We start from the raw sequence: 25,359 nt of genomic DNA on the forward strand, positions 1-25,359 counted from the left end.
GAATTTCTCCCGCTGGCTGTGTCCAGCTTACTGAAATGTGAAATGCTCAACTGGCAATATTCTTGCCAGACTTGGAAACAACAGAATAACTTTGCTCAAGCCTTTTGTTTCACCGAATAATGCTATTGATTTATGATCACTTTGCTATCCGCTAGAAACCTCTCCTGTTTTGACTCTGCCCCAACCTAGCCTTGCCTTCTTTCCCTTTGTATATTTAATTCTTCTGTTGCAGTTATGGGCCCTTTCACCAGTGTCCTCACCTGTCCATGCATCAATCAAAAACATGTATGCCAAATGTCTGGCATGCCTTTAATCTCGACTTAGTTTCTAACATCAAATAAATACTTCATTATTTTCATTTCACTGCCCAGACACCTCTTCTAGCACAGAGTTCAGGTATTTCTGAGGCTTCCCTCCTTTTGTCTCTCTGACTTTCCGCTTTGTCTTCAGCCACGGTGCAGGGCACCCTTCAGCTAAAGTTTCAAGGCATCACCTCTTGACCTTCCCCTTTCGCTGTTTAACCGGATGTCAAGATCTCGGAGCTGGCTGAGGAAACCAGAGTTTGGGCAGACCCCTCTGTGTTCTCGCACAGACTTTAGGGCATCCACGAGGGTCTTGTTTTCGCAGATCATCAAAAAGGCAAGCACAAGGGTGGCAGAGCGGCTTATGCCCATGGCACAGTGAACTAGTACTTTGCCTGCAAGAGAAGAGAAGACAAGAGCATTGCATATATGTCAGGGTACGAAAACCCCAGGTTTCTTGGTATGGTATATGTTGAGACTTGCCAGTAGGTCAAGACTGCGAAACCCAGTGGGGAATGTCAGAAATCTTCGTGTCATAATTCTGGTGTGCCTTCTTCACCAGCAAATTATGATATATGGATGTTGATTCAATGCCTTTTCTGACTCTTACCAGTAAATATCAGTACTTTCCGTCATTTCCCCTTGGCCTGTTAAATCTTAAGACCTACCAGTTCATCCAGCTGCCTCATGAAAAGTGGGTCTTATTGTGCGGATGGCAAAATGCAGAAGAGCTCAGCCCCAATTCTGTCCTGTCTCTTTTGCAATGCAGCTACTATTTCCTGCCACACCAATTAAAGGGAGAGTTCCTAGTTAGCTATGTCAAAGGAGGATTAATTCTCCTGGGGCTATTTCCCTTCAGTGACATGAGAAGAAACCAGAGTCCCATCCCTAATATAGCTGTATAAGAAGGGACAAACAGAGACATCTAGCTGAGTATTCCTTCTGAGGGTTCAATTATCTGAATTCGGTGTTTTAGATTTCAAAACGATTCGGTGTCTCTCTGTGATTTTGAAATGTCAAACGTTGACTTGGCATGTTGAAGAATCTAAGTTTGTGTGCTTCTCTGTTGCATTGTGAGCTTCAAACAAGGAAAGCACAAAAAGTACAGATTGGAAACCTTTGGTTTTCATTTGAATGCCACTATATGGGCATAGAGCATAGCAAAGATAGTGTCCGCACCATATTGTCCTCATCAGAATTCTGTCCCAAATTCCTCACCCAAATTCATTCAGATTTACCATTTTCACAGGGGAGTTGTTATTTTGAATGGATTTTCCACTGAAAGAGGTAAGTCAGGATTAAATGGGGAAATGATTATTGCATATCTCACGGACACTTGGACCATTTGAGTATAGAATTGTAGAGCTGGAAAGAACCCTGAGGATTAACAAGTCCAACCCCCAGCGATGCAGGAATCTCCGCTAGATCATACATGACAGGTGGCCATCGAACCTTTGCTTAAAGCCCTCCAAGGAAGTAGAGTTCCCCACCTCTTGTGGGGAGGCTTTTGCTGTCAGAATGTTCTTCCTGAAGTTTACTGGAACCTCCGTCCTTGTAGCCTGAATGCACTGGTTTCAGTCCTAGCCTCCGGAGCAGGAGAAATCAAGTTTGCTCCACCCTCCATGGGACAGCCCTTTAGATATTTGAAGATGGCTATTATATCTCATCTCAGTCTCTGCTATACCTGGCTAAAACATACACAATTCCCTCAGCTATTCCTCATAAGGCTTGGCTTCCAGACCTTTTATCATCTCACCTCACTAGGGATGCTGTGGGATAAGGATTTGCCCAAGGCATCCCAGCGAACTCCATGGCTAAGCAGTGATTTGAACCCAGGTCTTCCTGGACTGGGGCCAGTCCTTTAGCCACTCGCTTCGTACCTGTGCTTTGAATGCAGTAAGGCTGCCAGGACCCCAGAGATGACATAGATTGCCCTGCCTGTTATATTTACCTCTGGGAGAGTTCAGCGCTGCTCTTATATACCTAGCAGCCGGGTGGAAGTAAATGCTGAGATCAAACTTTGGATCATCGTCTGCTTCAACTCCGTAGTAATCCACAGACAGGTCTTTGTAGAATTTGGCCCCCGTGTCAATATGGAACCTTCCAGCAGCGGCATTTACTATGTGGGTGATACCCATTCGGCGAAGCTGTTCTATGTCACGGGCTATATATCTGTGGGGGAAAGAGTATTTGGCTTAGATTTGAGCTAGTCGCATCCATCCTTCCTCGCCCTTAAAGACCTCACAACGAATCTCTAGCCAGGCAGGTTCCCCACATCCAGAGCTAACATGGTGTCTATGAACTAGCGTATTAACTGCTAACTTTCTAGACCATGCTAGATTTAATATCCTTGCTGGTTTGGGGACCCATAGCTCCCAAACTTGGGTCTCCAGCTGCTTGTGGATTACAACTCCCATCATCCCTAGCTAGCAAGACCAGTGGTCAGGGATGATGGGAATTGTAGTCCACAAGCAGCTGGAGACCCAAGTTTAGGAAACGCCACTGTAGAAAACCAGGCAAGCTGCATCCACATGGTGCTTTATTCCATTTTCATGACTTTGCCCTAACTGTTAACTTCCACATTATACTGAGCTTTTGCACCACGCAGACACCTCTTCTGCAAGTATAGCAGAACAAGGTAAAGCTTTAGTGCTAATTTCCATGTTTCTTGCTTCCAGGGGGAAAAAAAACCCCTTTGCAAATAATATGGGGAGGAGTGCTGTTTGTTTGTTTGTTTGTTTGTTTGTTTAGTCATTTAGTTGTGTCCGACTCTTCATGATGCAACTGGTTGGATGAGATGGTTGGACAGTGTTCTCGAAGCTACTAGCATGAGTTTGACCAAACTGTGGGAGGCAGTGGAGGACAGACGTGCCTGGCGTGCTCTGGTCCATGGGGTCACGAAGAGTCGGACACGAATAAATGACTAAACAACAACAAACCTGTTTGACCAGAAGTCTGGTGTGCAATGAGGCCTTTTGTTGGACTAAACCACATGTCTTGTGCAAGGTCAAGCCAGGTTCAAGTTCCTTGCATTAATTTACAAAGCCCTGAACAACTTAGGTCCAGGGGATCTCCTGAACCCTTATATCCCACCTTAATCATCTACGGGAACATTGTTCCTCAAGCTGGTGAGGCTCACTTCATAACAACAAGTTATTGTGTCATCGGCTCATATTCTGCCAACATTCAGCAAGCACCTTCTGTTTCAGCTTTTAAATGCCTCCTGAAAACTTTTTTGTTCCTCCAGGCCTATGCAGGCAATTAAGAATACATATTTCCATCACGGTTAATTGATGTATGTTTTTAACTTATTCATATGGTTTTTGCTGCATGGTTTTATGTATTGGAGTGGAAAAGCAGAGTTGGGAAGAGAGATGTTACTCTTCAGTGTTGGGAAATGCTTTCAAATAGCTGAAATGCCATTGTCCCATTTTTAATTGCAAAAAAACAACAACACCATCCTAGTAGCAGGAACCAAGCTTTTAAGCAACCACTCAGCATGGTGCCTGGATGTCTGGGATTTCCCCAACACTGATGCTGGCATTTAATTTATTTATTGGGAAGCTCCAATTTGCTTCTCAACCAAATGTTCTCGCATAGGAATACAATGAAGTTGTGAAAACACCAGAAGCACAAAAGCATTTAAAAAAATATTGGGCGATAGCCAGCGAATCCATCTTTGGAGCAGACCTATTGAAATGGATGGATTTGGTTACAGTGGTACCTCGGGTTAAGTGCTTAATTTGTTCCAGAGGTCCGTACTTAACCTGAAACTGTTCATAACCTGAAGCACCACTTTAGCTAATGGGGCCTCCCGCTGCCGCCGCGCTGCCGGAGCACAATTTCTGTTGTTCTCTGTCATCCCTTTAAGCCCGTTTACTTACAAATCTCCAATGTAGAGGTTAGGCCAGACTTCGTTGACGTTGCCGCGGCAGGGAATGGGTGTCCACAACATACGTTGGAGTTCCCCCATTTCTGGTGTTTCATAGCTCCCCTGGCTACTGGAAGTGAGGCTCGAAGTTCTTCGTATATTGGGGCGCCGCAAGTCGTCCCCATTTAGTGAATTCCAAGACATTCTGAAAGACAAGGAAGAGAGACTTTCCTCATTTGACCTTATGGTAGCCAGTGGTCTGAGAGTTAGACTGGGTAGACCTTGGATCAAATCCTTACCTAGCCATAAATCTCATGGAATAACCATGGACCAGTCTTTCCCTGTCAGCCCAATCATGTCCACCACCCTGAAGTTCCTACAGTCAAAGAAATCATGGTATACTGTTGGGTATCTTCTATGTCTTACTGTTCTTGTTGTTCCCACTTTTAACCAGTGCTTCAAAGCAGTTACATACTAATTGAAGATTGCACTGTAAGAGTAGGAGTTGCTACAAACATCTCCTGCCTTGGAGGTTTTTAAGCAGAAGCTGGATGGCCATCTGTCATGGATGCTTTAGCTGAGATTCGGATTAGATGACCCTTGGTGTCCCTTCCAATTCTATGAATTGGGGATAGGGGGAACATTCGAATCCAGGCCATATTTGGGGATTCTAATTAGACAGAATCTCATTTCTGCCATCTAGTGTCGGGGAGGCGGTAGCAGTTTTGACCCCACTGTTTGGAGATCTTTTAGAAATGGATTCAAGTAAATTTTTATATTTTTTCGCATACCTTGTACACGAATTTTCTTACGACATGATTTAAGAAAGCTCTATGTACTTTAACCTTCTCATACCACAAATATGCATGCCAACCTGTCAGGGAACTGCCATCGGAGCCAAGGGGGGTGGTAAGGCTCCCCGATGACGCTGGAGAGGGAACCAGCAAGGAGAGAGGGAGAGCTTCTGCTGGGGAAGGAAATAGACGTGACACCAGGGAGGAAGGGGAGGCTGAGGGAGCTTCGGAGGAAAGGCTCCGGGATGGTTCCAGCGAGACCAGCGGGGAGAGCACAGGACCTCCCCTTGGGACGCCCACTCTGCGCAGAAAGATTCCGCGCAGGGAAGCTAGGCGGCAACTTGGTGTCAAAGAACTCTTATGTTGGAGGCAATTCAGGAAACGCCCACTGACGGATTCTGCCAGTGAGTGAGACAGTCACGGAGTGCTGACTGTCCAGCCAGGGGAAAGTTTTAACCAAACTACTCAGCTTGGAGCAGTTTGTCCCTTACGCACAAGCAACCCCAAACCCCATTACACAACCATTCCTGCTATCATGACCTTCAAGCTCTAAAACATCAATTTTTAAAAATAATATCCATTCCCTTAGCCAGCATAGACAGGATGCCTCATAATATAATCTTAAATCTGGTAGAGAGAATCCCCCTCTGTCTTTAGAATCTGCCAACAATTTATATTTATATTTTATTCTTGGCTTCTTCCCCTGCCAGATAAATCTAGTAATATGTTTTTGTCATTCTTTGAAGTATCCCACATTGCTGATCAAAGGTACTGATTGAAATTAAAATTAAAATTTTGGCAATGCATTCATTTTAATTACTGGTATTCTTCCCAATAGCAATGAATTCCTCCTTCCCAACACCTCTAAGTTTTTCTTTCTTTCTCTCCAAGTTCTTGTATAGGTGTGCTTAAAAATATTTATACTGTATTCTTAACTGTTATCCATACTCCTAAATATTTAACTTTCTTCTCAATCCCCTGGACCAATAGGCTTGCAGTTTGGGGTTGCTGCTGATTCCATTTCTGCTTCCACTGTGGTCAGCTCCAGGTTAGATTATTGCAATGTGCTCTTGTTTGAGCCTGACCTGTAAATCGTCTAGAAACTTGGATTACTATCTGGAACCAGCAAAGCAAGCCACATCATGTCAGCTCCCTGCTAGCTTCACTGATTAGCAATGTTTCCGAGTTTATTGTTCTTTAAAACGTTTAAACCCCATTTTTCCACAGGGTAGGAATTTAATTATAAAACAATTCCCTACACATAGGAAAATGAAAGGTTATGGTTTAAAAACCAGGATATTTGCCGTAGTATTTAGTTTCTTTGTACAGCGGAAACTTTGGTATGGAGGAATAGTCAGTTGTGGGAGCCCCTATTAAGGGGCACATCCTAAAGTTTAATGCCTCAGAAGAACTAGGCCTTTTGCAGGAAACAGGCTTCAGGGAGATTCCCCCCCCCCCCTGCCCCCGAGGCCCAGACTGACACCATCCATTCCAAGAAAAGCTCTCTCTTTCTATTATGGCTCCTTTCCACAAACTTCACATCTTGTGGCCATTATTGGGGCTAGTCACTGACTGCTTAACCCGGCTGCCTCCCTGCAGCCATAATTTATTGCTTGTTGGGAGTGCTGCGGAGATGTAAGCAAAATGACTCAGCCCACAGCGATGACTGGAGTAGGGCTGGCTGGCTTTGAAAGCCGAGCCACCGGTGGTTTCTTGGGATGCAGAAGTATTTGAGCAGCCAACTGTTTGTAAGAGAATCTCCCCAGCAGCTGGAATCCAAATAGCATCTCCTGATTTAGGAGAGGGCTCTTCGAAAAGCAGCTTTCATTCCACTTACACGATTGGTATAAGGTGACCAGATGCAATGGGGTGCAGAGCCAGAATTAATTTGGGTCCCCTGGTATTCGGTGGCTATGTGTCTGTAGTGTCCGTGCAGGGAAATATTCCCTGTGGAGCATGTCTGATCTTTCAAACATAGCGGTTTTATGACAGCTGAACTCTCACAGCTTCCTGCAAAGAACCTTGGGGGACTGTAATTTGTTGAGGGTCCTGAACACTCTCCACGGAGAGGTTCCTTGTATTCGGTGGCTATGTGTCTGTAGTGTCCGTGCAGGGAAATATTCCCTGTGGAGCATGTCTGATCTTTCAAACATAGCGGTTTTATGACAGCTGAACTCTCACAGCTTCCTGCAAAGAACCTTGGGGGACTGTAATTTGTTGAGGGTCCTGAACACTCTCCACGGAGAGGTTCCTTGTTCCCACTTTTTCTCAGGGTGACCTTGTGAGACCATTGGGCTTACGCCTGCCATTTCAAAGCCCATTGGCTAACAGGGTTAAAATTCTGCACAAGGGAGACCAAGGTCTGATGAATTTCCCACAGTGGACAGAGCTACCCGTGAGGTCTCCCAGTGTGTTGAGAAAGTTGGCCATCAGCTGCACATCAAGCTAATTTTATTGATCATGTTGTGGAATGGTCTATAAAACTCCAACTTCTCATTGCTGGTCTCCCTACCACTGCTCACACTTTGCTCCATTTAGCCAGTACTTGCGCCTACATTAAAGTGGTCCTGCTGATTCAGACGGTGATGTCTGGCATTCTGCTCCCAACTTTAGCTTAGCCAGAAGATCCCTATGGAAGCACATCGTTGATGGCTGCACCCTGCTCTTTGTCTCCATCCTCTTTGTACACAGATGAGCAGGCCTATCCTCCAGAAATTTGTCTCCCCTTAAAAAAAAACACCAAACCCAGCTATCTGTAGTAGCCAATTCCGTAGGTTAATTGCATAGTGGGAATAAATATTTGCTTTTGTTACCCCTGAACCTATTGCAATGAACTGTAGGTGGCTGGTGCCAGAGTTCTGTTGCTCTTTTTAAAGGAACAAAAAATAAATATCCCCCCACCCTTTCTCCATTTCCATGCAGCTTTGCCACCCAAAGGATACTCAGGGTAGTTCAATTCACTCTCCATACTTTGCCTCACTTAGCCAGTGTGCTGTATATAAAGAAGCAATGGAAACATGGACCACTTATAAATGCCACCTCCAGCTCCTCGAAAGATTCCATCAATGGTGTCTCCAAAATTTTTACACATCACTTGGGAAGACAGGTGAACTAATGCCAGTGTACTGGAAGAAGCAAAGATCACCAGTGTCGAAGCAACAATTCTTCAACATCAACTTCGTCAGACTGGTCGTGTTGTGTGGATGCCTGATTATCGTCTTCCAAAGCAACTACTCTATTCCAAACTTTAAAATGGAAAGCGTAACGCTGGTGGTCAACAAAAGAAGTTTAAAGACTCTCTCAAGGCAAATCTTTAAAAATGTAGTATAAACACTGATAACTGGGAAACGCTGGCCTGTGAGCACTCCAGTTGGAGAACAACCTTTACCAAAGGTGTCATGAACTTTGAAGATGCTCAAACTCAAGACGAACGGGAGAAACGTGCTAAGAGGAAGGCATGCTTGACAAACTCTCGCTGTGATCAACTCCTGCCTGGAAACCTATGTCCCCACAGTGGAAGGACGTGTGGATCCAGAATTGGCCTCCACAGTCACTTACGGACTCACTGTTAAGACCGTGTTCATGGAAGACAATCTTACTAGGCTACAAGTGATCGCCAAAGAAGAAGATATAAAGATGCAATGCCCAAGTGACGGCATAGAGTACCGCAGCAAATCCCATGCTAACGTTGTTTTGAGCTTGCACTCTGACAAATCCAGGGACAAGCATCTAATTTCCCTTGCTTTTGTGTTGCTGAAAGCTCTGAAACATTTTGTCGCTGGTTGCATATTTCCTTGCCCAGTTAAAAATGTTCTGTGCTCTTTTAACACAGATGCATTTAACTACATCTGCATGTGTTATATCTACAATCCTTTATATATACAATCCTTTAATTACAGGCGTTGTTACATCAATACCCATCAAGAGCAGGAATGCCTGGTGTAAAAATCACCCGGAGGGCTTTCGCGTGCCAAAAGTGAAGTTCAAGTCCTCTGGTGCCGATGATGTCACCGGCATTTGCGAGGAAACACAAACATTTCAAACCTGCTCTGGGAATTGTGTCCTTGCCTAGCTCTAGGTGTTGCTGAAGTCATCATCTGGAGAAAGAGAGATCCCCACAGCCTGCTTTTGGTTTTTTGGTAGGAGAGGCAAAGAAACGACTGGCGGCCAGGCATTGCAATCCATTCTCCTCCTCCAGCCCGTATTTCCTTTGAAGAGGGTGAAATATTTGGCAGGGCAACGACTGCAAGATGGGACCCTGTAACTAAAGCGGCTGCAAAACTGTCTGCTGAACGTTATTTTGGCTTCCATCCATTTAGAAAGTGCTGTTGAATTACTGCTGAAAGTTTAGGTAAGCCCTAATTTTAGGAAAGTTTCGGGGGTTGTTATATTTAAATAGAAACTTCTATCGAGTCACTTTCCAGCTACAGCTAAGAGCCAGTGTAGTGTCGTGGTTAGCCAGTCAAACTGGGATCCAGGAGACTAAGGCTCAAAGTCCTGCTCAGCTGTGAAGTTCACTGGGCAATCTTGGGCCAGACATTGTCTCTTAGCCCTAGCCATACCTCACAGGGTTGCTGTGAGGATATTATGGGGGGTTTTGGGGGGGCAGGAGGCATATGCCCCATCTTGATCTCCCTGGGAAAAGGTGGGGCATAAATGCACAAAACGATGAACAAACCAGCATCTGGAGTCTCGAGAACTGAGATTGTGAGACAAACTAAATGTGATAGTCCCTGTGTCCATTGAACTCGGATCTGAAAAGGGCAGCCTCATGTAAAACAAGGAGCAAGCGTCTCAAGTGCATGTTAAAATGAAACTCAACCCACATTGCAAGATTCATTTTTCAAGTGAAGCATCTGGGAGCTTTCAGGGGAGCTTAACAATACACAACTCGGATAAGATGTGAACGTTCTCAGGGAGCCTTCCCACATCCCTGGCAATCTGTAAACCAAATGGCTATTTTTGCTGCTTGTTTTATGTGTATTTTGGTGTGGACATTTGTGTGTTTGTTTTTTACTGCGCGTTTCTTTTCTCTGGAAAGGCTGCTGTCATGGTGAGTTACTATCGCATCACGCAGTACGCTGCCTTTATTGTGATGTCACTACATAGGACATGGTTTGTGAGATCACAACACACACACAAAAGTCATTGGTTGGGGCCAATGAAAAGAGAGCTTCGAACCAGTGTCTGATACTGGTGAGATGTGCCCTTAGCAACCCAGCCTGAATCAGAGGAGGCAGCTGATGCTGCGTATCAACTTGAGCTTCCAAATTGTCCCTGTGGGTAGCAGCTCTGAGCAGGGCACGCGGCCATAATCCTGTCTCAGCAACACAATAGTAGGAATGACAGTCCCTGTCACTCAGTCTGAATGGAAGGGAAATGATTGCAGCCATGGCAGTGCTCCCCTGTCACATAAGCCTCTAGGAGGAGGAGCTATTCCCGAGGCACCCTGGAATTAGAGGATTAGAGTGAGCATCGAATAGTCCCAAAAGCTTGTCATTCCTACGCTTTGGGCAAGTTCCCGACTGCACACACTTCTCTGCCCCCCCTCCCAACAAGGCACAACACAATTTCAAAGGATTATATGTAATAGGTGAAAAGATGTAGGCTGTGCAATCTTATGCAAGTTTGCTCGGAAATGAGTTTCATTGAGTTAAACGGAATTTGCTCTCGGGTAAATGGATACGAGAGTGCAGGCAGTCTAAGAGGAAAAGGAAAAGGAGTGACCCCTGGAGGGATATTTTCAGGGAGTGCTGGGTGAAATCTGGAGCAAGTGTGTGAACTTATCAGGACTGACCTGCTGGGAGCCTGAAGGGGCCTGCCCTGCTTCTCTCCACCTGGCTTGGGGCGGGGCCTGACGGGCTCCATCAAGGAGTGCTTCTGCTGCTGTTTTTGTTTTGTTTTAAAAATTGTTTTTATTTTTTATCTATGTCATTTTAAATTGTGGTTGATATTAATGCTGTGTTCTTAGTTTTAGATTTTATAAGTTATGTGGAAACTGTTTTCCATTTGGTTGTGTACTTTCAGATGTGTTTTATTTATTGTTTATGACTTTTGTTATGTTGGTAATTATGTAAATCTGGTCATGCTGTAAGCCACCTTGAGCATTGTTTTTAACTATGGAAAGGCGGCATAGAAATAAAATAATGATGATGATGATGATGATCAAGAAATTCCAAGTTCGTTCCTTCGTTGCCAGCCATATTCAGTGGGTGGGTTTGTTTTATTTTGTCAGGTTGCCGACACTTCCTAAGCCTCTGACTAAGCCATCTCCTGCCTTTGTGAAAAACACGTCTGATTATTATATACTGAAATGGAAACATGATGTAAACTTATTTTAATAACTTTCTGTGCATTATATGAACTATTGGAATGGGTTGTTGCCCAGCTTCCAGGATGGGTGTCCCCATTTTCCCACCCTAGTTACACTACTTCCATGGAAAGTAGAGGGAAGAAATCTATTTCCACATACAGCAAGACTTGCTGATGGCAATTATGTCATTCGCATCTGGATTTCACCTCCTCAGCTTGCCTGTGCTTCCTGACTGTGGCAATCTGCGGTAGGGATGGCAGCAAATTCAGGTTCCTTCTCTGCCACCACTGCATCTTCGGAGTGGCAACCAGCAGAACTCTTTCAAGTCGTCTTCTCCTTATGGCCTCCTGCCAGGTAATTTACCTGAACTCTCAGTACCATGCTGAAACATATTTGCAAAGTACCTTGAGGAGAAAATCACTTCCATGCGTCCATTCCGACTTGGATCCCAGTACATTTCTGAGCACAATTCAAAGTGTTGGTGCTGCTGACCTTTAAAGCCCTAAATGGCCTCAGCCCAGTATACCTGAAGGAGCGTCTACACCCCCATCGTTCAGCCCAGACACTGAGTTCCAGCGCCAAGGGCCTTCTGGTGGTTCCCTCACTGCGAGAAGTGAGGTTACAGGGAACCAGTCAGAGGGCCTTCTTGGTAGTGGCGCCCTCTCTGTGGAACGCCCTCCCATCAGATGTCAAGGAAATAAACAACTATCTGACTTTTAGAAGACATCTGAAGGAACCCCTGTTTAGGAAAGTTTTTAATGTTTGATGTTTTATTGTGTTTTTAATATTCTGTTGGGAGCTGCTCAAAATGACTGGGGAAACCCAGCCGGATGGATGGGGTATAAATAAATTATTATTATTATTATTATTATTACTACTACTACTACTACTATTACTACTATATTGAATGGAGGACAATTATACAATATCTTAGACCCTTCTGGTTGCATCAGCCTAGATGAGTTTATTTCAGTCAAAGGATGTTGGCAGTGTGCTTGGAACAGTACATCCAGCCACCTACAATATGTACTTGACTTTTGACCGCTGTTATAACTAGCTGAGTGGGGTATGATTGGTTGGGTGCAGAAAGTGGTAAATATCTCACTAGGACTTTTCCTTTTCCATAGTGAAGCACTGAGGAGGGAGCTGTAGGTTTTCTCTTGAGGAAATGGTCCATGGATTGAGGCGATTCTTCCAAATATGAGCTGATCATAAATCCTCTGGATGAATCTGCCAATTTTGGGTTCTCTTAGTTTCTTTCTTATTCTCGTCTTTTAAATCGGTCTGCTGTACCAGTTTGTTAATGAAATCTGCCCAAAAATGTATACGCACACTTCTTCTAATATGCCTGATATTTTAGGCCAACTTTTAACTTATTCTTTGTCTCTTGATCTCTCAGACTTATGCTCCTACAACCATTGTGGTTCAAAACTGGTTGAAGCAGGATTCCAGAAAAGTTGGGCAAAGGCTTGCAAAAATATTTGGACTAGCTTCAATACAATTTGTGAAAATGCCTCTGTTTCTAACTGATTTCCAGTCAAACAAGATATTTTTGGCTAGATGCCTGCTGCAATATGCTCAGACATAATTTGGATCCAAGTTTTATAGTGAACCCGAGGTCCAAAGTAAGCAGGAACGCTCGAGAAATTACATCTGTTTGCTTTAAGGTCACATTTCCAACTAGAGTTGGCCGTTCTGAGGGCATATCTATCTGCACCGCAGCTTTAAATTATCCATTGCATATTATTAGCAACGAGTAATTTTTCTCTCTCCATCTTGTCCCATCCCCTCCAGTGTGGAGCAAGGTCTTATGGCTACTCTGTTCCCTATGAGGATTCTGAATATGCTTGTAAAATACCGTGTCAACAATTTGTGTTCCTTGCAAGACACTGGGGGATTCTTTCTGTCTATACTTGGGACAATGAAATAGATCTTCCAGCAAAACGAGGCATCAGTCTTGAGGTCTACAGTGGTACCTTGGTTCTCAAATGCCTTGGTACTCAAACAGCTTGGAACACCCAAACACTGCAAACCCAGAAGTTAGTGTTCCAGTTTGTGAACATTTTTTGGAAGCCAAACATGCTCCATTTTGAGTGCCACGCTTCCATTTTGAGTGCCACACTTCTGTTTTGAGTGTTATGCTGAAGTCTGTCTGTTTTTGCTATTTATTTTGCGTTTTTGTTTTTGCGGCTTTTTTGTTTTGTTTTTGTGACTGTGTGGAACCCAGTTCAGCTACTGATTGACTGACTGACTGACTGACTGATTGTGTGACTGCAGTACATTGTTTATTGCTTTCATTTTATGGAACAATGGTCTCATTAGATGGTAAAATTCATGTTAAATTGCTGTTTTAGGGGTTTTTAAAAGTCTGGAAGGGATTAATCCATTTTGCATTACTTTCTATGGGAAAGCATGCCTTGGTTTTGGAACGCTTTGGTTTTGGAATGGACTTTTGGAACGGATTAAGTTTGAGAACCAAGGTACCACTGCAGTTGTTTATGAGTCCCCAGGGCAGCAGCGGGGAACTTGCAGCCACTCTCAGTGTTGCTGAGCTACCATTCCCATCATCCCTGACTATTGTCTATGCTGGCTGGGACTGATGGGATTTGGAGTCCCAGTGATTCTCTACTGCTGCCCTAGGAAATATGGTCTTTTAAGCGACTTTCTGACTATTCTATCAAGCCAACCCATGGACTGCAAGAAGATCAAACCTCTCCATTCTGAAGGAAATCAGCCCTGAGTGCTCACTGGAAGGACAGATCCTGAAGCTGAGGCTCCAATACTTTGGCCACTTCATGAGAAGAGAAGACTCCCTGGAAAAGACCCTGATGTTGGGAAAGATGGAGGGCACAAGGAGAAGGGGACAACAGAGGACGGGATGGTTGGATAGTGTTCTCGAAGCTACCAGCATGAGTTTGACCAAACTGTGGGAGGCAGTGGAAGACAGAAGTGCCTGGCGTGCTCTGGTCCAGGGGGTCACAAAGTCGGACACGACTAAATGACTAAACAACAACAAGCCTCAACAGGAGAACAATGGTCTCTTTGCAAAGGTCACAATCGGGCATATCAAAAAGGTCTGGGGAGGACAATGTGGCAATGTGGAAGTGTGTTAGACTCAAGCCAGTGGAACCTGGGTTCAAATCCCCACTCAGTTATGAAGCTCACTGGTTGATGCAAGACTACCCAGTATCTCTCTCAGCCTTAACCTTTTCCTGTGTCCGGACAGTGAGCAACAGTCCTTCCAATATGTTGATGGAGGAAGCAAGAAGGACTAGACTCCAAAGTGTTTCCTCAAACTTGGGTCCCCAGCTGTTGTTGGACTACAACTCCCAGCACCCCTAGCTACCAGGACCAGTGGTCAGGGGTGATAGGAATTGTAGTCCAAAAACTGTTGGAGACCCAAGTTTGGGAAACACTGATTTAGTATCTCCTTTCAGGCTGTGCTCCTGCTACTTTGGCAAGCTTTCCTCCCCTTAGCCAGTCTTCTTTCTCCTTTGCTGTGTGATCCCAAACACTCAGGGATCCTGTAGTGAATGTGATGACATCATGATACTGTGTAGCCAATCACATCTGGCTTATGTGGCAACATGAGGGTGGGGCTTCCTGGACTCTTCACATGGACCATCCTAGCTAAACAAGGTGGGGGGAGGCAATCAAATATGAAAATTTTGGTTGACTGTGGCAGCACTAACTTATGTCAGCCACATGGGGCCTGGGACTCAGCTAACATTAGTAAAGAAACATTGATTTGAATGTGCTATATACATGCAACACCAGATGGCACCAGAGAGCAGGAAATTTCCAAGCGTGATTTTTCTATAGATATTTTTTCCCTTCTGTTAAAATGATCTAATTTCTGACTTATTTCTAGCTGTTTCCCACCCCTGGGCAAATATTTTATGGCAAAGGAGGGCCAAACATCTTATCTCAAAATCAAGGCACTCAGACTTCTCCACCCCTTTGGAGCAGGGGGGCATAAATTACTTTCCTCCCTGCTGTTGTTAGTTAGGCAGAGAATATGGAGATCATCTTTTGGTAGGAAATGAGGACGAAAGCATTTCGTCTGTTTCTCATTTTATTCTTAAAAGATGGGATATGGTCAACTCCAGAACAGCCGTAGCCACCTGTTCAATTAGGGTTTGTGAACTGAAGCTGATTGGAATTTGACACTCTGTTGCTTTGCTGGGTTTTTGGGATGGATCAATGGAGGCTTCTCGGATAGCAGTGACACAACCTGTATGCTAGCCCGTTGAATCCCAGATGTCTCCCATAAATCATTAGCATACAGCCCCTGCTACAGTCGAGAAGGCTGAGTGTAGCATAATGCACTAAAAATAATAAATCAAATTAGCACAAAGGTCAAGCCAGCCCAGCGGGACCTGGGATCAGCTAGTTCATCCTTGCAGTGCAAGCTAAACGATGCGGTGAAATAGATGGAATCTGCACCTGCCTCTTCCCAGAGACATAATTCATTACCAAGCCCTGAGATGCAAGGAAGAAAATGTGGCCGCAAGAGAGTTTAGTTCAAGCAATATGGCAGGGAAAAGGAATATTTGAGGCTCTTGCAAGGGAAGGTGGAAGAGCTGAAGGGGCTAGTTTGTATGGCAGAAATTGAAAGTTCCTGGTTATCCTGAAATGCCGCAAAACTATACGGATGTGGACAGAGGCATCTTAGAGATGGAAACCATGGAGGGGTCAAATAGATTCTAGAACCAAAACGCATTTGTTTCCAAAAATTCTCATTTTCTAATTATATTGTTAAGTATCAAATATTCAGAGAATATTCCATTACCAGTCATTTGGAGAAATGTTGGAGGGTTTGGAGTTATCTCCTTGGCTCGGGGGGGGGGGGGGTTCACATAACTCCATACTCTCCAAATTACTGGTTACTGGAATATTCTCTGAATATTTGATACTTAACAATATAATTAGAAAATGAGATTTTTTTTGAAGAAAATGTGTTATCTCTTTATCTCCTTGGCTCGGGTGTGTGTGTGTGTGTGTCACATGAGTGAGTATATAACCTTTAGAAGACATCTGAAGGCAGCCCTGTATAGTTTTATGATTTTTTTATATATGTTGGAAGCTGCCCAGAGTGGCTGGGGTAATCCAGTCAGATGAGTGGAGGATTATTATTATTATTATTATTATTATTATTATTATGGAATAGGACATCCCTATTTTCATTGGAGAAATTATGGAAAATGTGTAATACCTCCTGGACTTGTGAATACTTGAATTGTGGGAGTAGTACAGAGAGACTGTGCTAGATTATAAATATTCTTGGTTTGGTTTCCATCGTTGTGGTTAAGCAATTCTCTGCTGTAAATCTAAAAAACCTGAGCAGTCTGTCTCTTTAGACTCACAGGGAATGTGGGGGGGAAACAGAAGTGTCATTTGATTTCTTCCTCCCCACTTGCAATTCGCTTTCTCTGAATAATCGCTCCAATCCTTTATATTTCAATCCTGTGAAATATATTTAGTAGGAGGCCTTGTGTGGCAGCGATTAAGACTGTGTGTGATTTTTTTAAAAAATAAGATGGAATTAGAAGCAGTCTGCGCTTGGTATCAAGGGAAAGGGAATTCAGGAAAGCAGGGCTGCAAATTTATCACAGCGGCAGCAACATGCCTTCCACCTAGCGAGGCCAAGATCATAATAACAGATGCACATAATAATTACCTGCATCTCAAAAGGCAGCTCTGAGACTTGCGACTTCTGCTTCCTGCATCACACAGACAGTGAAACAGCAGGGTAAAGATGTAACAAAAAGCAGAAGCAAGGCAGCATTGGTGGTAAGTACTGAAAGGCAAGTGGCAGAGCTGACGGGAGGATATCAAAAGGCAATGGAGGATTGCTAAGGATAGAGGGAGGAGGCTTTTGCAGCTAGCTGAAGGGACAACATAAAACCCTGCAAATCCATCGTAAAGAAGAGCTTTACCTTTTGTCTTGGTTAGAGCTGTGATAAATGCTCAGGGTGATTTGCCAATGTGCAGTTCAGGACTCTGGCAGGTGTAGTGGCTATGGGTGGGAGCCCAGAAGTCTCTGGAATCTCACTTGAACTCGCTAGGTGATCTTCGCTAAGTGGCCCAACTTCCCATCTGCAATGGGGGCGGGATAATAATACTACCCTACCTTTTAGGGTTCTTGTAAGAGAACATTTTAAATATGCTACATGAACACTGGGCATTGTTATTATTTAAGGTTAATTTCTACAGAGTGTGCAGTGCCTACATTTTGCAACCCAATGTATCTCGAATAATGTAAAAGTTTGCTTTCGTTTAGGACGGGGTTTCCCAAACTTAGGTCTCCAGCTGCTTTTGGATTACAACTCCCATCATCCCCAGATAGCAGGACCAGTGGTTGAGGATGATGGAAATTGTAGTCCAAAAAACAGCCGGAGACCCAAGTTTGGGAAATACTGATTTAGTATCTGCTTTCAGGCTCCTGCTACTTTGACAAGCTTTCCTCCACTTAGCCAGCCTTCTTTCTCCTTTGCTATATGATCCCGACCACTCAAGGATCCTATAGCGAATGTGATGACATAATGATACCATGTAGTCAATCGCATCTGGCTTATGTGTCAACATGGGTGATCCTAGCCAAACAAGGCACAGATGTTCTCTTTGCCTACAGCAGGTCTCTCTCTGAAAGGCAAGCTGATGGTCGCAGCACCATGGAGAGCTCCAAAGGAGCAACTAACTCCAAGAAAGTTCAGAGGTGAATTGATGTCTCACTAGGCCCTCTCCTAAGCTCCACCCCTCTGCCTGAAGAGTGTACATCCTTAAAGGGCTAGCCCCTATCTAACCAGAAGAAAAGCACTTCTCTTTCCTGTGGGCAAGGAAGGTGGAGTGGAAAGTACTTTGCTCCTCAGAGAGTTTGGGCTCAGGGCTCAGGATCTCTTGGGGGCCCTGGCTTGGGAGCTGCATGTTCCTGATCACCAGGTTCAGTATCAGGAACCCAGTCTGGCTCCTCAGCCAGTGGTACAGCAGCCCCAGACTCAGCCAGCTCCTCCTCCACCTCCAAGCTTGAGGTTTGGGCCACAGCAGCTAACCGCCCTCACTCTGAAATCACCAAATGGGCAAACGCTTCTGCCCACCCTTTTATTCCACGTTCCCAAATGACGCTGACTGGGGCAGTGCTTTTTGAAGCTACCAAATATGGGTTGCAAAAAGAACCGTGCCTTTTTGGCTCAGCCTTATTTCATACCCTCCAACATTTCTTGGCTGAAAATAGGGATGTCCTATTCAATAATAATAATAATAATAATAATAATAATAATAATAATAAAATACCCCACCTATCTGCTTGGGTTGCCCCAACAACTCTGGGCAGTTTCCAAAATATATAAAAACATAACAAAACATTAAACATTTAAAAACTTCCCTATACAGGGCTGCCTTCAGATGTCTTCTAAAGGTTGTATAGTTATCTTATCTTATCTTATCTCCTGTATTGGGGAGTGACATAACTCCATACCCTCCAACATTTCTCTGGTGAAAATAGGGACCTCCTAAGGAAAAGCGGGGACGCGGGTGGTGCTGTGGGTTAAACCACAGAGCCTAGGACTTGCCGATCAGAAGGTCAGTGGTTCGAATCCCCGTAACGGGGTGAGCTCCTGTTGCTCAGTCCATGCTCCTGCCAACCTAGCAGTTCAAAAGCACGTCAAAGTGCAAGTAGATAAATAGGTACCGCTCCGGCGGGAAGGTAAATGGCATTTCAGTGCGCTGCTCTGGTTTGCCAGAAGCGGCTTAGTCATGCTGGCCACATGACCCGGAATCTGTACGCCGGATTCCTCGGTCAATAAAGCGAGATGAGTGCAACCCCAGAGTCGGCCACGACTGGTCCTAATGGTCAGGGGTTACTAAAAAGTAAAGGTAACTTTTTAAGGGAAGCAGGACATTCTGGGATCAAATCAGAACCCGAGACAGCTTCTGTAAATTCAAGATGGTCCCTGGATAATAGGGACACTTGGAAGGTCTGCTTATTTGCAATTCATGCTTTTTTTTTTACAGGCAATTTGCAAAATTACCTTTGCCTAAGAGTTGCTGCTGCTGTTTTTAAAACAAGTTTCCTATATAACCATGCTAATTTAGGAGTCTTTGTATGCGGGGATGCTGGGTAATGTCTAACTACTGCCTTTGAGACACACAAGCCCAGTTCTCACACGTTGGGCATTACTGTGTTTGCTTGTAGTGGAGTGCACTTTTAAACCCACCCTGATGTTAGATCTCCTGTTTCAAAGAACAACAAGTTGCCTGCAGTTATCTGAAGAAAAACTCCAATGCACAAGCTCTGTGTGATTGGGACAAATGCTGGCTCCCTCGGCCTGAAAGCGAGATGAGCGCCGCAACCCCATAGTCGCCTTCGACTGGACTTAACCATACAGGGGTCCTTTACCTTTTTATCTGCAGGCATCTTAATTGTGTGGAGGCTGTACACATGGTCAGGAGCTCATGAACTGGGGTTTCTCTTCAGGCAACTGCAGACAACCTGTAGCTGCTTGAGGAAGGAGGTTTGACATCAGAGGCAGGACAAAAGCACAGTCCAAGTAAACATACCAGTGTACTCCATTCATACATTGTCTGTCTGGCCTTTTTCTCAGTCCTTACATGGAGACACCATGTGTTCTTATCATTGAGCTCCAATCCATGAACAGGGCTCCTCTCTGCTTGGGCAGGAGCCAAGGGAAATAATTTTGTAGTAAGACTATACCTTAAATAGGCAAACAAACAATATTCGGTTCAATGCAGTTACCTGGGGGGGGAAGTAGCCACAGGAGCTCTGTGTTTTATTATTGGGGGACAACAGCAGCTGTTTTAAAGATGAGTACGATCACTCTTGGAGTCTGCCTGCTAACTCCTGGCCAATGTATCTTTGTAAAGAAATAGGGTACACTGGTACCTCTGGTTACGTACTTAATTAGTTCCGGAGGTCTGTTCTTAACCTGAAGCACCACTTTAGCTAATGGGGCCTCCTGCTGCTGCCGCGCTGCCGGAACACAATTTCTGTTCTCATTCTGAAGCAAAGTTCTTAACCCGAGGTACTGTTTCTGGGTGAGCGGAGTCTGTAACCTGAAGCGTATGTAACCTGAAGCATATGTAACCTGAGGTACCACTGTATTAGAAATGGCAACATGAGTCATCCACAGAATCCTGTAAAAGCAGGCCCTTAAAACTTTCAGCAATTTGAAGAAGTGGGAAGTGCAAAGCCGTCTTTTTAAGAGAGAGGGAACGTCAAGTACAGAGTGAGCATTCAACCCCTAATATGTCTTGCTAAAAATAAACCCTTTGATAGCTTGAGCAAAGAATGTGAAATGCTTGCATAAGCGTGAACATCATGCTGACAATTTCTAGAAATTAGTTTGAGTTTCATGATCTTGCTTAGTTTACATACCATATCTTAACATCTTTCCTGTTTAAATAGACTTACGGACAGCCCATTTCCTCACTAGGAGAATGCTTGTAAAGATGCAAACAAATGCAATCAAATAACACCTGCGAGTAAGTCTAATCTAATTGAATTCATAAGTGGGGCTTCCTTCAAAGTTGCAAATCACTGAATGCTGCAAATCCCATTTTGCTTGAGAACATTCACTATATGACACTGCCCATCAGATATTCTCACCCTCTCAAACACAAATACACAAAATCCCCGAGAGCTAAAGCAAATTTGTTGGGGAAGGATCTTTCCGGCTCTTAAATGTCAGCTTTTCAGGCAAGCAATCTGTTGCTAAACATCTCAGAGTTAAGATGGAAAAACAGGATGTCAACATGTGATATTTTAAATTCCAAGTGAATTGCCAGATTTAGGAATATGCTCAAACACAAACAGTGCATTTAAAAGACAAAACGGTTGCGTCTGAAATTTGCATCCTACTCAAGCAGTGGCGTAGCGTGGGGGGTGCAGGGGGGGCCGGCCGCACCGGGTGCAACATCTGGGGTTAGGGCAAATCCACGGGTTAGGGGGCGCAAATCCACGGGTTAGGGGGCGCAAATTACTTGCCTTGCCCCGGGTGCTGACAACCCACGCTACGCCACTGTACTCAAGGAATACAAGCCCAATATGGGACTTGTTTCAGATCAACATGTGAACTTCAGCTCCCTGCAACAATATGGATTTCTCTTGTTTCTTCACCACCACCCCACCCCAGATTTCCTTCCTTTCTCAAACTCTTCACTCAAGCTTTCACCTCTGTCCTTATTCTTCCAGACCATCACCTACTGCAACTTTCTTTTCTCAGTAACCTCCCAACTTATCACGTCCTGCTGGTTATATACCGGTATATCCCCTGTCCCCACTTTTCCTAGCCTCCTATGCGCCCCTTTCCATAGACTTTTATTCCTTCTCTGCCCATCTTTAGGATCTGAGCTGCTCAGCCAATGACTGCCTGCCCTGCCCCTCTTTGACGTTAGAGCAGCTCAGCCAGTCACTGCCAAAGGCGCCATTAGAAGTCCGACAAAATCTGTTCCTGCTCTGCTCTCACGCAGTGTTTTGAAACCCTCTTGCTGTTACGAAACCATAAACGAGGTATGCAGCAATTTGTCAGGTGCCCTCACTGCTGAAATTAGGGGTTTGAAGTTTGGAAGGAGGCACATTTTTCACTCAGATTTTTCACTCGGAATAATGGGCGTTCAAAACTCCCATTATTCCAGGCGCATTTTGCAACGGGGAATTTAATTAGCGTGAGCAGTTTCTGAGCTCTGGGCGCAGTACTGCTCCTAAGATTTCAGATTAAAACTGCAGAGTGGAAGGAAAGGGGGACCTTTTTCTGCCTCCCCATTTCCAGCTACTCTCTGAAGACTGGAGAAGAGACCCTCTTAAGAATATTTGGGGGTGGGGGTGGGCAGAACTAGACCATGTGAAAAATGAACATAATATTTTAGCTGCAGTTCATTCATTTTCAGCTTTGCTATCTGTAATATATATAATATATATATATATATGTAAAAACTTATATATGTAAAAAGTGCATCTAGACATTCTGTTGTTGCACCCATAGCCTAGGTTTTAAGGTGCCATTTAGGTCCTAGCTCTCATATCTCAGTTTCTAACACTGATTCCAGATACGTAACTAGAAGGTCATGCCTTTGGGGGTCAAAAATCAGCCTGGCTAAAGCTTTTCTCTCTTCATATATGTATTTAAAAGATACCCTTGAAACAGCCTGCACTGGATTTCCCCTTCTGCACAGACAGGTTGCCACATATTTGCACCGATGCATGTTGTGCAGTCCAAATTGCGAAGAAGTGGCAACTCCACAACCAACTCTCTATTTGAATGTCCTTCACAACAAGCAACACAGCATGGCGCACAGTTGCAGTTGTCCGACTGCTCCCGTGCTGAAAGCGTTGTGTTACCCCGCAATGCATGCACTGAATTTGCGAGTAGCAATTTGTCAACAAGCTTAAAAGTACTTGCCTTTTTTTGGGGGGGGGGGGGTTCAGGTCCGCTGACTGCACTTGACTGTTTTAGATGATGACAGCTCTTCTGGCGTTTCCTCCCAGGCTGCTGGTTACACAACAGCTCCCCTTGTCCTGATGCATTCAGTTTATTCAAATGCTATTTTTAATTGTGTTAATTATAAACCATGATCTGTGTTCTTCCAGCGGACTCCCAAACATTTCGGAGTATCAGGCAGCTGGGGCAGCGATGGAGAGCAGCCCAGATCTGAACAGATTCTCAGCTATCAATTAGCGTCATCAGGGCATCCTAGGCTATTTGAGGGTTCCGCTCTTGCTACCCAGGTGAGAGGATGTGGGGAAAGCAATTGAACAGATAGCAAGGCTTGCATATTTTTTATGCCAGCAGAAACTGGGATAGTAAAGAGAGATGCTCTGTCTGCTGTCATATATTTGCTTAAGAACAAAGCCACGAATGCTTTGAAAGAGGAGACAGCTCCGTAACTGTGAGATTACTGTGGGCTCCTTGCTACGCCACGTTTTATGCCAAGGATATGACCTCACAAATCCTTTATGAAGTCAGATGCAGATGGCAAATGTGTGTCATATTATGTCAGAGAAGGGCGCCGGTGCAGTGACCATCAAAGCTGAAATGGCCATTGTCAGGGGCTCAGGAGCAGAAGCACAGGGAAGAGGGGAGATGGAGAGCGAAGGGGAAGAATCTGAGGGCAGTGTAGGAGAAGATGACAGTGGCCCGAGAGATTCCATGAGCCTCTCCAGCGAATCGGAAGATTCACAGAAGGGGGCGCCGGTGGCCAGGGCAAGGGGGGTCCCAAGGGGGACATTCCAGAAACAAGGGACCAGCGGGGACTCCCAGAGCAGCAGTTGGATATCAGGACCAGCTTCCCCACCTGAGCATAGTGGGGGGGAAGAGTCCAAGGTATCGGGGGTAGCGTCTCACCCAGCAGGGAGAGAAGAGGAGTCAGGGCTGACCACGCCTCCATCGGAGAGTCAGGCAACGGAGGGGAGGTCAGGTCCGGCTAGCACCCCGGAAGAGGGAAGCAGTGACAGAGCAGTGCAACGGTCAGGAGGAAGGTCACTGGGTTGGCGTGAGAGCCAAGTTCAAAAGTACAGGCGCGCGGGGCAGCAGAGAACGAGGATTGGGAGCCGGGTCCTAAAGCCCGCCGGAGACAGGGGGAGGAGTCAGGGGACTCAGCGTCAGAAGAGTCCAGAAAGGGGAATGCCCCAGCGGACAGGAGGACCCAGAGGAGAAGAGAGCAGAGGAAGAGGTGGAGCAGGGCAAGAATCTTAAACTGGTGTCAGGGGGGAGGAGATTCAGACGGAACTTCGGTGGTCTAAGGTTTAAGACGTAGAGCTGCGCGCTACGGCTTTGGAAAGGAAGCTGAACCTCAGTAAAGACTTTTGTATATAACAATGACCTGGCGTTGGTCCTTTGTGAGCTGGGACCTTGGGCAGCTCTGACAGCCATTAAATAATTTTGGGCGGTAAGGGGGTCATTTGGAGTCGCTCGCTCATGTCACAATGAAAATCATAACTGTTGCCAGCCCAACCAGTGAGGGATCACCTTGAAATAAGTAAATAATGCCTACAGCTGTTAATATAATTAATGAAATCCTTTATAGGTCATCTATGGGCTTTCATTCCTATAAATTGCTGGATTTATACTGACATCTGCTGGTGCAGAGAATCGTAACACCTCTGTTTTCCCACCCTATCCACCAAAAGGTTGTTTTTCCATAATGGATTTTAGCTGGATTATTTCCAGCCTAACAAAGTGGCACTCTAAACAAGTGATTCAGGATCAAGAGAGAACGTATCTATACTTTTAAAGCTACCTTATTTCTTGTGTGAGAATCTAAGCGCATGCCAAAATCTCATTTAGGATTGTGGAATAATTTCAAATTGCACTAATCTAAACCCTCACTGTATTATATATATATTTCATATTGCCAATCCACTCTGTCATAGGTTCAGGGTGGGAATAACTTATCTAAAAACATGACACTGTAAAACAGATTAAGTCAGGCTTCCTCAAACTTGGCCCTCTAGATGTTTTTGGCCTACAACTCCCACGATCCCTAGCTAGCAGGACCAGTGGTCACGGATGATGGGAATTGTCTCAAAACATCTGGAGGGCCAAGGTTGAGGAAGCCTGGATTAAGTTATTAGATGAAGAATGGGCTATGTGTAGCTGTCCAAATGTTGTTGGACTCCAATACCCAGCAGTCTCAGCCTGCATGGCCAGTTATCAGGGATGATGGAATTTGTAGTCTAGCAACATTTGCAACTTCAGCATTAAAAGATGAGTCTGCAGGAAAGGACTTGTTTATTTTTACATTTATTTGTTTATATATTATTTTGTATTTTAAATACCGCTTGCTCAAACTTAAGACCTCTAAGTGGTTGTAGAAATTACTATACAGTGTTCATGAAGCACTACACAAACATTGTTTTATACAAAAGCATGTACAAAAACCCTTTAAAAGCAAATTCCATTCTCATCTCATCCATAATGTACCTTCACTTGCCTGGCTTTGGCTCATTTGATTTTGTTTTAATGGCTAAATGATGTGTTTTCTTAATAGCCACTTCTCCATTACAGGAAACTTCTTTAGAGGATAGAATAGTTTGTGATCCCTTTACAAACTGCATATCGGCAA

At 44.6% G+C, this 25,359-nt stretch overlaps 2 protein-coding genes across 8 annotated transcripts in view; both read right to left on the reverse strand.

Annotated features, from left to right (window-relative positions):
• Positions 1-25,359, reverse strand: part of LOC307215791 (dual specificity protein phosphatase 13A-like) — a 75,731-nt gene that overhangs the window by 17,089 nt on the left and 33,283 nt on the right. The window lies entirely within an intron of this gene.
• Positions 289-22,499, reverse strand: DUSP13B (dual specificity phosphatase 13B). 7 transcript variants are annotated; one of them, XM_079975487.1, is made up of 4 exons: positions 22,432-22,499; positions 4,187-4,378; positions 2,254-2,474; positions 289-697 (listed from the first exon to the last, which is right to left on the reverse strand). In XM_079975487.1, exons 1-4 carry the CDS (start codon positions 22,482-22,484, stop codon positions 474-476), a joined length of 690 nt encoding a protein of 229 aa, XP_079831613.1. In that variant the 5' UTR covers positions 22,485-22,499; the 3' UTR covers positions 289-473. The 7 variants fall into 7 exon arrangements, with proteins under 7 accessions (XP_079831613.1, XP_079831616.1, XP_079831614.1 ...); XM_079975490.1 differs by lacking the exon at positions 22,432-22,499 and adding an exon at positions 16,961-17,059; XM_079975488.1 differs by lacking the exon at positions 22,432-22,499 and adding an exon at positions 9,794-9,822.

Source organism: Podarcis cretensis (genome assembly GCF_951804945.1).
Source record: "Podarcis cretensis genome assembly, chromosome: 5".
NCBI classification, from domain to species: Eukaryota; Metazoa; Chordata; class Lepidosauria; order Squamata; family Lacertidae; genus Podarcis; species Podarcis cretensis.

Coding starts and splice junctions, on each gene's coding strand:
- DUSP13B (XM_079975487.1), bottom strand. CDS start 22,484: ATGTGGCAACCTGTCTGTGCAGAAGGGGAAATCCAGTGCAGGCTGTTT. Junction 2,475..4,186: donor AACCTCTACATTGGAGATTT/GTAAGTAAACGG, acceptor TTTCCCCCACAG/ATATATAGCCCGTGACATAG. Junction 698..2,253: donor AGCGCTGAACTCTCCCAGAG/GTAAATATAACA, acceptor CTTCTCTTGCAG/GCAAAGTACTAGTTCACTGT.